We start from the raw sequence: 12291 nt of genomic DNA on the forward strand, positions 1-12291 counted from the left end.
AGCATTTAATTTTTGGTTAAGTATTATCAGCAAAGTCTACCTATAGGATCCAAACTAAAGCAATGCAGGAAAATATGAATTTAGTAAAAAATCAAATTACTTACCATACTGTTGAGTAGTTTACTGTATAACAATGCATTGTAGTTCATAAAGTTATCATGTGTTTTCTATTGAAAACTTAATTTAAAAAAGTAACTAGTTACTATAGGCATCTGGGATGTAGTGCAGTAGAAGTATAAAGTGGCTTAAAACGGAAATACTCAAGTGCAGTAAAGTATAAGTACGACAAAATTGCTCCGGAGTGCAGTATCTGCACAGTACTAGTACTCGCTACTACAATAGCCTGTATGTACTGTTACCTGCCTGTTGACCGGCAGGGGGCGCGGCACCGAAACATGTCGCTGGAGCACAAACTAAAGAAGGAGAAGAAGAAGTTCCCTTTTATTTGTCAAACCAAAGTAGAAAAAAATGGCAGCTTTAGACGAAATAAAACGTCTTGAATATTTGTCTTTGGTGTCAAAGGTGTGCACGGAGCTGGAGAACCATCTGGGAATAAGCGAAAAGGATTTGGGTAACGTTACGTTTCATTTTTCTCATCTAGCTAACTTGCTATTGTTCAATTAGAAACAGGCTTGATAATGCTAACTGTTAGCATTAGCTTGTGTAGCCTAACACCAGTTGCTGTTTTGCAGCTGAATTTATCATCAACCTCGCTGAAAAACACCCAACGTTTGAGGAATTTAAAGCTGCTTTAACACGAAATGGAGGAGAATTCACAGTAAGTATTTAGTAAAACAAACAATTTCATTTTTTTCTTGTTTGTTGACAGGATGAAATTGTTTGGTATCACTAAAGCCACATTTTGTCTTTGTTTCAGGATACCCTTATTGCTAATTTACTTAGACTTATTCAGACCATGCGTCCCTCACCATCTACGAGTAAAGGTACAAATACTTTTCATATGTCCTATGTTGATTTATAGCTAATGTTTTGCATCTGCTGGCCAACTGTCAGACAATTCTTTCTCTGTGGTTTATATCAGCACTTCAGTCAGAGGTCAAGCCAAAGAGTGAGAAGGACAAGCTGAAAGAGAAATACCCTGCTTTATGTAAACCAGATGATCCTGTGTGGGTGGTAAGGCTCAACTAATGTGAAATATTCAAATAAGTATTATTTAGGAGGAAAATCATCAATGTTATGTTTATAAAGTTCAGAATCAACCGCAGTTTGTTTTAATCTCTACTTACTACTTTTCCATCAGATTCCCCCTCCTCACATAGATAAAGACGATGAGCAGGTTGCAGCAGCAGCCATGAAGGAGCTGGAGATGCTTATGCCGACTGTTTGTGGAACAAGCTCTGATAACAGGTAATTTAAAAGTGGATTCCTGCAATATGGAAAACCAAACGTGGCTCTCACTGACAAAATGAGAGATCAATGTACAATTTTTTTGTTTTGTTTTGTTTCTTTTGAGTGAAAACTGGACTTCTCTTTTCTCATGTGCTCCTCAGGTCAGACAGGAATTCGCGCAGTGACAGAGGTCGAGATGCAGACAGAGAAAGCGGACGCAAGCGAAGTCGGTCCCGCTCCAGATCAAGAGACCGTGATGGAGAAACTAACCACAAGCGGAGAAGGAAACGGGTGTCTCGCTGGAGTGACCGTCCACCGAGCCCGGACAGAAGCAATGACAACAACAACAACAGCAGCAACAACAAGGAGGAGGATCACTGGCACGATAGGCCTGTGGATCGGCCCCTGCCAGACGAGCCTGTTGTGGGTGACATCTACAATGGCAAAATCAGCAGCATTATGCAGTTTGGTTGTTTTGTTCAGCTAGAAGGCCTCAGGTTTGTAAGATTGATGTTTTTGGTGTGTGGCTATAATGTTCTTTTGATGTTTGCATCCTGATCCTAACCTGTAGCGTGTAACTGTCACTGTCTGCAGAAAGCGCTGGGAGGGTCTGGTGCACATCTCAGAGTTGCGGAAAGAAGGACGCATAGCAAATGTGGCTGATGTGGTCACTAAAAGCCAAAAGGTGAAGGTCAAGGTGCTGTCGTTCACTGGGACCAAAGCCAGCCTCAGCATGAAGGTGAGACCCCTTCATCAATTATGGTGCTTGGAAGTCAAACCCAAAATTACATCTAACAAATGCAAGCATTGATTTGCAAACACCACTGAGATACATTGTGGTTATTGTGGGTAGGATGTAGACCAAGAAACAGGGGAGGACCTGAACCCCAACCGAAGAAGAAACCTGGGCGCTGGAGGTGGAGACGAAACCATGAGGAACCCTGACCGGCCCATTGAAGCCAGCATCCTGGAGATGGAGGAAAACCCAACAGAACACAAACGGCTCACCAAGATCACTGACCTTGAAAAGTGGGAAATTAACCAGGTATTCACCAAACACATTCATATACTTGCTTAATGGTGATATCCTCCTTGTGTGTTGTTGAAAAGTATTTGTTAAAAAATGTCCTCCCTTTCAGATGATTGCAGCCAATGTTCTTCCTAAAGAAGAGTTCCCAGAGTTTGATGAGGAGACAGGAATCCTTCCTAAAATAGACGACGATGAAGGTAAAATTCTACAGTATTATTTTTCTGAAGTTTTTGCAAAATGAAAGTTGTACTCAATAATAAGCGTAACCATTCCCTCCACAGATGAAGACATAGAGATTGATCTGGTTGAAGACGAACCACCGTTCCTGAGGGGACAGACTAAATGGACCTTGAACATGAGCCCAGTCAAAATAGTGAAGGTACATATCCAGACTCCAGAGAGTAATTTGTATATCTCTACAGATTTTATGACTATTTCTTGAAGAAATATATAAGTTGTAACTTATTCAAGTGAGCTGCACAGGGGCTGTTTGGTTTGGTTATTATTAGACCAGTTCTGCTGTACTAACCTGCCTTATCCAATTTACATGAAAAATAATGACCACAGCAATTTAGACCTGCAGTTGTAAACATGTTAATGTCGCCTTCTGTATGAAAAGAAAATAATACCTAATACCACATGTTCGCTAAAATGAAATAATGACTTGTGCCACAGCCACCACCAGTGGGTATTAATACTCATGCAAGTAAAATTCATAAGTTAAACCACTGGAGGTCAGCAAAGACATGATTTTCAGGAAATGTTAAATTACTCTTAAAGCTTTTAAATTAGTTAATATCCAACACAAAAACATCCTAAATTCCCATTATGGACAAATTAAAACCTGTCAGACTTCTCCCCTCTCAGAAGTAACCAAGTGGAAATTCTGGAGACACACATACATCACTAAGAGCAGCTATAAAAAAAAAAACTAGAACAATACCAGTCACAACCTGCAGATCTATTAGTAAAAATACTTGTTACTTTAGTTGCTACACATCTGCAGGCAGCTGTTACTCTTGGTGTACTGTGTATTTTAAATAAAGTAGACTGGATACCCAGAAGTACGTTGGTATCTGTAAGCTTGCTCTGTAAACACTGATTCAGTTAGCTATGTTTCCTGTAGTATCTCTGCCAATCATACCAACAACTGTTTTCATTTCATCCATTAGAATCCAGACGGCTCCCTTTCCCAGGCAGCCATGATGCAGAGCGCTCTGGCTAAGGAGAGGCGGGAGGTGAAGCAGGCAGCTCGTGCAGCAGAGATGGACTGCATCCCCACCGGGCTCAACAAGAACTGGATAGACCCAATGCCTGATTGTAAGAGCTTGGACTTGCTTGAGTAATTTTTTTTAGTTTAGTTTAGTTTTAGAACAAAGTTAAATCTTCAGTTGGGAACTAAATATATATATAAATAAATCAATGTGTCAGCTATTTAAAATTTGGAAAACAAAATTCACTGTCCTGTGCCTGGCCTATTACACTGTCACGCTGTTGCAATGTCATGGCCGGAGATGATTTTCTAGCTTCATCATGAGTTTACTCTGGCGCACACAGACACACTGCACTGTGTCTCTGTCTTCCGTAGCCTCAGGGAATATCAGAGGCTCCTTCCAGCTGGTCACTACCGCTGACTCACAGTTAAATACAAAAATATCTAGTTGGGAAGTTCATTATCGTTGCAGTTCATCTTAATTAAACAAAATGGTAGACTGTAGGAGGTTGGGATGGATCATACCGGAACTTAACATCTCACGACTCGATGTTCCTCTCCTTAAAGATGAAGGAAGGCAGATCGCTGCCAACATGAGAGGCATCGGTGCTATGCCGATTGATCTTCCGGAGTGGAAAAGATACGCGTTAGGAGGGAACCAGGTGTCTTATGGCAAGAAGACAGAACTCTCCATTGTGCAGCAGAGAGAGAGCCTGCCTATTTTCAAGCTTAAGGAACAGCTGGTTCAGGTAAGAGCAGTGTTAAGACCACATTCAGTGCATTACCTATTTTAAAGGTCCCTATATTTACACTTTTCCCATGTTTTATTTGAAATGATGATATCCACAAGGAGATATATTTGTGGTTTTAAGAACCAAAAACCATCTCAGTGTAGTTCTCTCAGGCTTCTCTGTGGAGCTCTAGTAGCAACAGCTCGGTCAGCAAATTACAAGAGAGGCTCTTAACCTGTCTTCTGATTGGCTGACTGTTTTCTGCATGATCAAATAAAAATATAGCCAATTTCAGGTAAACACTAAGAGAAACCAAATCCTGCATGGTTGGATATTGGGTCCATGTGGGCTGGGCTTGTGACTGCTTTGTTGTGACATCACAATGTTACATCACAAAGTCCTGATGGCTCATTTTAAGGCTCAGTTTCTGAATACAGGCTCTGTGCATTTCTCTGTGGACTGAGCACTTTGATACTTTTACAGTATTAATATAGAACCTAGACCTGCTTTATAATGAAAAAAACACATGGACATCTACCTTTATACAATGTGGGATCTTTAAAGAGGGAACTGAATGAGTCAGACGGTGCTGAAATAGACCTGAACTCACATTACGTATCAATTCATTCTCTCTCTCGACAGGCTGTCCATGATAATCAGATCTTGATTGTAGTCGGAGAAACAGGGTCTGGTAAAACCACACAGATCACTCAGTACCTGGCAGAAACAGGCTACACTTCCCGGGGGAAGATTGGCTGTACGCAGCCCCGTCGTGTAGCCGCAATGTCAGTGGCCAAGAGAGTCTCTGAGGAGTATGGATGTCGTCTAGGTCAAGAGGTCAGTGATCTTAAAGACTGTTGTGTCCTAGTGTTAATCCACTTCAGCGTAGTTGCAGTTTTCGAACATGCCCTTCAGCCTGCCTGTTGTATTTTTGGCCTTAGGTGGGTTACACCATTCGTTTTGAGGACTGCACCAGTACGGAGACAGTAATCAAGTACATGACCCATGGTATGCTGCAGAGGGAGTGTCTGTTGGACCCGGACATGAGCCAGTATTCCCTCATTATGCTAGATGAGGCCCACGAGAGAACAATCCACACAGATGTGCTGTTCGGCCTGCTCAAGAAGGTATTTTACATTCTGCAACCCATACTACATTTTTAAAGAGTAGTGAATGACCTAATTCCATATCACCAAAGCCTGTTCACATACAATAACTTCCTCTGTCTCCTCTAGACGATACAGAAGCGCAAAGACATGAAGCTGATCGTGTCCTCAGCTACACTGGATGCTGTCAAATTCTCCCAGTATTTCTTTGAAGCTCCCATCTTCACCATCCCAGGAAGGACTTTCCCAGTGGAGATTCTCTACACCAAAGAGCCTGAGACGGACTACCTGGATGCCAGTCTCATCACTGTCATGCAGATCCATTTAACTGAGCCCCCAGGTATGACTGCTGAAACATGATTCCCTAAACCATCTTGAGTTTAAGGTCACTGTTGTTCCAGGAACAAATGTTTTACATTTGTGTTTTTGTGTATATAAGAAACCTAGTTATTTCTCTATAGACTTATATATTTAATGTTGTATGTTTTTTAAAAAAAGAATCCTTTTCTCTCTGTGTTTTCCCAGGTGACATCCTGGTGTTTCTGACAGGACAGGAAGAGATCGACACAGCCTGCGAGATCCTGTACGAGCGGATGAAGTCACTGGGGCCTGATGTTCCTGAGCTGATTATTCTGCCGGTTTATTCTGCTCTGCCCAGTGAGATGCAGACCAGGATCTTTGACCCTGCTCCTCCAGGCAGCAGAAAGGTAATGTGCTGGATGAAATTAGGACTCTGTGTTTTACTCATGAAAACCAGTTCCAGCTTTATTCAAGTTGTAAAATAACACTTCTCTGCTGAACATAGCATGATGAGAAAGTATCACTTATCATAACACTATCTTTCTTTACTAGAATTCACATAGTTACCTTAAGATGACTTAAAACTGATGTTTAGGTAAAACTAAATTCAGGCCAGATACCAGGTATTACATGCATTCACCATATAAATGAATGTTTGTCTGGATTCTCTCACTTTTGTTTCTTTTGCTCTCAACTAGGTCATCATTGCCACAAACATTGCTGAGACATCTCTGACCATTGATGGAATCTACTACGTGGTGGATCCTGGTTTTGTCAAGCAGATCGTGTATAATTCCAAGACCGGCATTGACCAGCTTGTGGTGACTCCCATATCACAGGTCATTCATTTTTACACAATTCTTATCATTGGAATTAAAACATTGTGTTTGTGTCTGTCTTGGTAACATCAGTGGTTTTTATTCTAAGCTTAAAAACTGAAAAAAGCACCACTCGTGGTGATTTGATAGACAGACATCTCTTTCCTCCCTGGTTCTTTTCAGGCCCAGGCCAAGCAGAGGTCAGGTCGAGCCGGCAGAACAGGCCCTGGGAAGTGTTACAGGCTCTACACTGAGAGAGCCTACAGAGATGAGATGCTGACGACCAACGTGCCTGAGATCCAGAGAACCAACTTGGCCAGCACCGTTCTGTCTCTGAAGGTGATGTAGCTTTTGATAACACCCCACAAATCAGTCTCCATTTTTTTTTCTGAAGTGAGCTGCTTCAGCCTCTACTGGAAAACTTTCATAATTGATTTAGATTTAATGTCCTAACCCTTTTCATCCTGTGCTCTACTCGCCTCCCCAGGCCATGGGTATTAATGACCTTCTGGCCTTCGACTTCATGGATGCTCCTCCTATGGAGACTCTGATCACGGCCATGGAGCAGCTCTACACTCTGGGAGCTCTGGACGATGAAGGATTACTCACACGGCTGGGTAGAAGGGTGAGAAGAATAGGAAAAATGTCATCTAATATATTGGTGACAGCTGTATTTACTGTGCTGGTAGAGTCAGTGCGCAGTCTGAAAGAAGAGCTTTGACTCACCCATCCTGATCCCTGTATATGAACTTATTGTACTAATCACTTATTATTATGGATGTCTGGTCTACCTGTTTGTACATAGGGTTCCCACGCTTAACATACTTGTTTTACTGTACCTTCAAAATTGTATGTTCACACCTGTCTCTGTGGTTCAGATGGCTGAGTTCCCTCTGGAGCCCATGCTGTGTAAGATGTTGATCATGTCTGTCCATCTGGGCTGCAGCGAAGAGATGCTCACCATCGTCTCCATGTTGTCTGTTCAGAACATCTTTTATAGACCAAAGGTATGCAGCTAAAACACCCGATGTGACTTCAGTCCTCTTCAGATCAGAATTACTTCTGTAGCATACACATGTGAATGCTTCATTCATGAAAATCAGTAACACCTTGGTGGGAAAACGGGATTAAAGCATGTTTCAGTGCAACAACACCTCAGTAAAATGTCACATTTCAGACTGTGTTTCCTCAAAAGACTGAAAAACAAAATTCAATCCTTCCCTTTGCAGGACAAACAGGCGCAGGCTGACCAGAAGAAGACAAAGTTTTTCCAACCAGAGGGAGACCACCTTACACTGTTGGCTGTCTACAACTCTTGGAAGAACAACAAGTTCTCCAACCCCTGGTGTTTTGAGAACTTCATTCAGGCTCGCTCCTTAAAGAGAGCTCAGGACATCCGCAAGCAGATGCTGAGCATCATGGACAGGTAGTCTGCGTATGAAATTCAACCCTGCTTTAACCATTAGTTTGATTTCCCCCGTGTATTTGTTCTGCTTTTGAAAATAAAAAATGGTAGTGTATTTCACTGAGTAACATCATTTAAAACAACCATTTTTTACCACATAAGATGTGGAAATGGTAATTAATATATAGAAATATGCAGCAGTGTATTTAAATATATGCCAGGTTTGAGGGAAACAGCCACTTGTCATTTAACTTCAATCAAACATAATCTGTACACAGTGTCTTCAGGTGTCCAAATATTAAATAGGCTAAATATTTCTTAGACACAAGCTGGACGTGGTGTCTTGTGGAAAAAGTACGATGCGTGTCCAGAAAGCGATCTGCAGCGGTTTCTTCAGGAACGCAGCCAGGAAGCACCCTCAGGACGGGTACCGTACCCTGATTGACCAGCAGGTGGTGTACCTCCACCCCTCCAGCACTCTGTTCAACCGTCAGCCTGAGTGGTGAGTCCTCACTGTCCACAAGATCTTAATTCATATCCCAAAGACAGTGCTCGGGCCTTACCCAGAGCTGTTATGGATGTGTCTTCCTGCAGCTGTAGCGATTAATTTGTACAGATTTCTTGTATAATCATTATTATTGTTGCTGAAATTATTAGTTAATCAACAGAAAATGAATCCACTCGTCATTCTTCAGGCTAAAATGTCTGATGTTCAGTGGTTAGAGCTTCTTTAATGTTAGTATTTGCTGTTTTTCTTTGTCTTATATGTTTTTCATATTTTTATTTATTTTATTTTATTTTTTTTTTACTATTTTCTGATTAATCCATTAATCTTGAAAAATAATCTGTGAATATGGCTAAAAGTAATGATTGTTTTCATTTTTGATTAGTTAAGAAAATATAATCTTCTTAGATAATCAATGAATTTAAAAAATAAATTTAAATTAGGAAAAATGCCCAGTATAGTTTCCTAGAACCTCAAATCCAAAGATTCAGTTTATAATCATGAAAGACAATGAAAAGCTTCAGGTCCTGACATTTGAAAATCTGTATCCATTCAATGTCATATTTGCATGAATAGTGACTGAAATTGTTTTATTAAAATAGTTGATTAATTTTCTGTCTTTGGGATAATTTATTAATCAACTGATCATTTCAGCTCTATTGCTGATGTAACTGTTTAACTCTTTAACTGTATCTCTGCCTCCGTTATTCTTCAGGCTTGTGTACCATGAGCTGGTGTTGACCACCAAGGAGTACATGCGGGAGGTGACCACCATCGACCCTCGCTGGCTGGTGGAGTTCGCCCCGGCTTTCTTCAGAGTTGGTGACCCCACGCGCCTCAGCAGGCAGAAGAGGCAGCAGAAACTTGAACCTCTCTACAACCGCTACGAGGAGCCCAACGCATGGAGAATCTCCCGCGCCTTCAGACGACGTTGAGGATGCGTCAGGCTTACACCAGGTGGACGTACAGTGTAGAGAAAACTGAGTCAGAAAATGACTGGAAAAGACATTCGGCTTTGACAAAGCTAAACCTATGACCAAACAAATGGTCATTGAACCTTAATTCATTGTCTTGTTTGGAATAGGAAATGTTTTTCACAATATTTATGCTTTCTTTACTTAATTACTCTTCACTCAAAAGTAATACTAAATTTAATTACCATTGTTTGGTATTAACACGAGCTGGTGAATATTTCCTATATTGTATTTTCTATGAAATATTTAACTTATAGATGATTCAGAATTTTTTTTTTTTTTTTTAATTTGCAATCATTGACCTTTTCAGATAAACATTGGATGCACTTTTATCCACTGTCTTTATTTAATGAACCTTCAAGGTTCTTTCTTTTAGAGACTTGCATGAGAAAATTGAAACTTTCGTGTCTCTACAGTAAATATGGAGACGCTGCTAGCAGCTGGTTATCTTATCTTAGCACAAAGACTGGAAACAGCTAGCCTTCAAATCTCCCTAATATAACATGTTAGTTTGTTTCTTCAATCCGTACAAACCCCAGTGTAAAAAATGAGCCATGCTAGCTGTTCCAAGTCTTTATGCTAAGCTAACTTGCTGACAGTGATGTCACTTTTCTCATCTAACTCTCAGCAAGAAGGCGAATAAGCACATTTCCTAAAATGGCAAATTATTCCTTTAAACATCCTGAAGTTAAATCACATAATTATTAGAAAACAGTTTCGCCCACCGTAATCCTCCTCACTCGTAAAAGGGAAAAAGGTGAATAAGTACCCACATGTGGCTCATAACAATAACACAGAAAAGAACAGGCTGGACTTGACTTTGGGTATTATTATGGGTATTTATTAAGCAATCTCTTCAACCACAGTCATTTTATGGATTGAACAGGCCTCAGATGTGAGAGGAATGCAGCTCTTAAAAACAAAACAAAAAAAATCCCTAATGAGATTAATTTAAAACAAAAACACCATAGCCTTATATACAAGTGGATGGGGTGGGCATGTGCAAGAGGTGCATGGGGTTTCAGGGTGTGTATGATGATGGGTTGGTACAACAGGAAGATTTCTGAAGGCGGGGAGAAAGGAGAGAGGGTGGGGGCTGGCTTTAGTACATGTAGCCTTTGGAGTAGGGCTGGGGGCCCATGTTTTGGGGGGCTTGTTCCGTGGTGTAGGGCACGCCCTCGTCCAGGTGGGACAGGGGCACTGTGTCCTCCTCGTTGACGTAGCGCTCAAACTCGGCCTTCAGACTGGGCCGCTGATTGTCGGGGAAGGCCAGAGAGATGAGGGCCTCGGGCTCACAGACAAACTTGTAAACATAGCGCTCCCCTGCCACCTGCAGAGAGAGGGGATGGCTTCAGTCATAGAGGAATGCATGTTTAAAAAAAACACCTCCCAGCTTTTTTCAGGTGTGCAGACTTTGAGCTATATAGATGCATAACACATTTCTATATTTAGATAACCAATAGAGGATCAGAGCTGTGTCACAAAAGCGCAGTGACCCAATTATCATCTCACAAAGGCGCCGCAGCTGTGCTTGATGGTGATTTAGTGAGATTAATCAGCATTTAATTTGATTCACGTACTGCACGCCATTAGACAAATATGCAGGTATGGCCATTAAAACTCTTTTTACCTTACTTCACTCTACAGATTCATGTGTTTTCTGATGGTGAATATAGCAGCAGATATATAATACAAGATTAGATAAAGGTTAAAGAAGGAGAATAAAAGTATCATTTTCTGATAAGTCACTAAATCTAAAATTTGTCCTTTTTTAGATATTATAGTATTTTAAACTTTTGCTGTCACTAAAACCTTGTGTTTGCTTCTGTCCATATTGTTGCCTTCCATACGTATTGATAGTAGGAGAACTAGAACAGGTCCAGTTACATCATTTTATGGTATGGTTTCTACTTAATGAAGAGATTATAAATTATAATTATTGTCTTAATAATGGTTAATGAACCATTTTTAATGTTTAAGTGATAAACCAAACTTATAAACCATAAATAGGAACAACCTTTGGGTTGCAGGTTGTGGAAAATGTCTTTGGCTGGTGTTTATCCTCCTCCCACTTAATTTGCATTTGTGTTTTTGGCTAGCTGTTAAAGTCCAGACCCCCTCCACGAACCATTCAACCACTTACGTTTCTGGAAAAGTTGCGCAAAGCATCTGGATTGCAGTCCATTTATCCAGCTTGTTTACAACTGCAGACTTGATTGGCTGTTGTAAAAACCTTTTATGCATGACTTTTTAACATTTATAACTGTAGACCTGATGGCCTAGTAAAAGGTAAGAAACCCACGAGTACTGAAAGTGTCATGATGGAGCATAAACATCAGCCAAGGGGATTTTTCACAATCTTCCAACCCAGTAGTTTTCCTTATTACTGTAACTGACTTATTAGCCATTAATAAAGCTTTTAGTCACAACTTAAAACTCTTTCACAAAGCGTGGCACCATAAAGTAAACCCTGCTATACATGTGGAGCCCTTGATATGGAGAGAAACTTGAGCAAACAAAGTTTTGCGGACTATAATGTCTGAAACATAAGGACAATTTTAATAGGGTGCGTTTTGTACCTTCTGCATGATTCCCTTCTCGTAGTAATAGCGCAGAGAGCGACTGAGCTTGTCATAGTTCATGGCTGGACGGTTCTTCTGCATACCCCACAGCCTGGCAACCTGAGGAGAGGGAGAAAGAGGAGAGAGCAGAAAAGGAAATGGTTGTGGTTACACTTGTGGCAGTTCAGCGTTGGTGAGGTTCATGTAAAGGTGAGTGGTTATTTCTATGCTTTTGAAAGTTTTAAGAATAAAGCCTTTCTCAAATGACACGTCAACAGTTGAGAATTGTTTGCGTCAG

The 12291-nt window shown here is 40.8% G+C and overlaps 2 protein-coding genes across 3 annotated transcripts in view; one reads left to right on the forward strand and one right to left on the reverse strand.

The window, feature by feature from the left end:
• The first annotated feature begins 396 nt into the window (after nucleotides 1-396).
• On the forward strand, nucleotides 397-9638 carry LOC139608254 (ATP-dependent RNA helicase DHX8-like). The gene is made up of 23 exons (XM_071461793.1): nucleotides 397-571; nucleotides 693-778; nucleotides 878-944; nucleotides 1043-1134; nucleotides 1262-1368; nucleotides 1512-1847; nucleotides 1945-2089; nucleotides 2204-2395; nucleotides 2490-2577; nucleotides 2662-2759; nucleotides 3553-3700; nucleotides 4161-4342; nucleotides 4967-5161; nucleotides 5266-5451; nucleotides 5560-5770; nucleotides 5956-6137; nucleotides 6429-6569; nucleotides 6732-6887; nucleotides 7036-7173; nucleotides 7427-7555; nucleotides 7778-7974; nucleotides 8276-8455; nucleotides 9174-9638. The coding sequence occupies exons 1-23, from the start codon at nucleotides 469-471 to the stop codon at nucleotides 9391-9393; spliced, it is 3579 nt and encodes a 1192-aa protein (XP_071317894.1). The 5' UTR covers nucleotides 397-468; the 3' UTR covers nucleotides 9394-9638.
• Nucleotides 9639-10257: 619 nt separating this feature from the next.
• etv4 (ETS variant transcription factor 4) overlaps nucleotides 10258-12291 on the reverse strand; it is a 31917-nt gene continuing 29883 nt past the window's right edge. For both annotated transcript variants that reach the window (XM_071461794.1, XM_071461795.1), the window contains exons 11-12: nucleotides 12012-12113; nucleotides 10258-10762 (exon numbers count right to left, since the gene is read on the reverse strand). In XM_071461794.1, coding sequence (XP_071317895.1) covers nucleotides 10535-10762; nucleotides 12012-12113 — 330 coding nt within the window. In that variant the 3' untranslated portion in view covers nucleotides 10258-10534. The remainder of the gene's footprint in view (nucleotides 10763-12011; nucleotides 12114-12291) is intronic.

Source organism: Trachinotus anak, unplaced genomic scaffold (genome assembly GCF_046630095.1).
Source record: "Trachinotus anak isolate AG129_WGS33_773 ecotype Australia unplaced genomic scaffold, CSIRO_AGI_Tana_v1 ptg000025l, whole genome shotgun sequence".
Classification (NCBI taxonomy): Eukaryota; Metazoa; Chordata; class Actinopteri; order Carangiformes; family Carangidae; genus Trachinotus; species Trachinotus anak.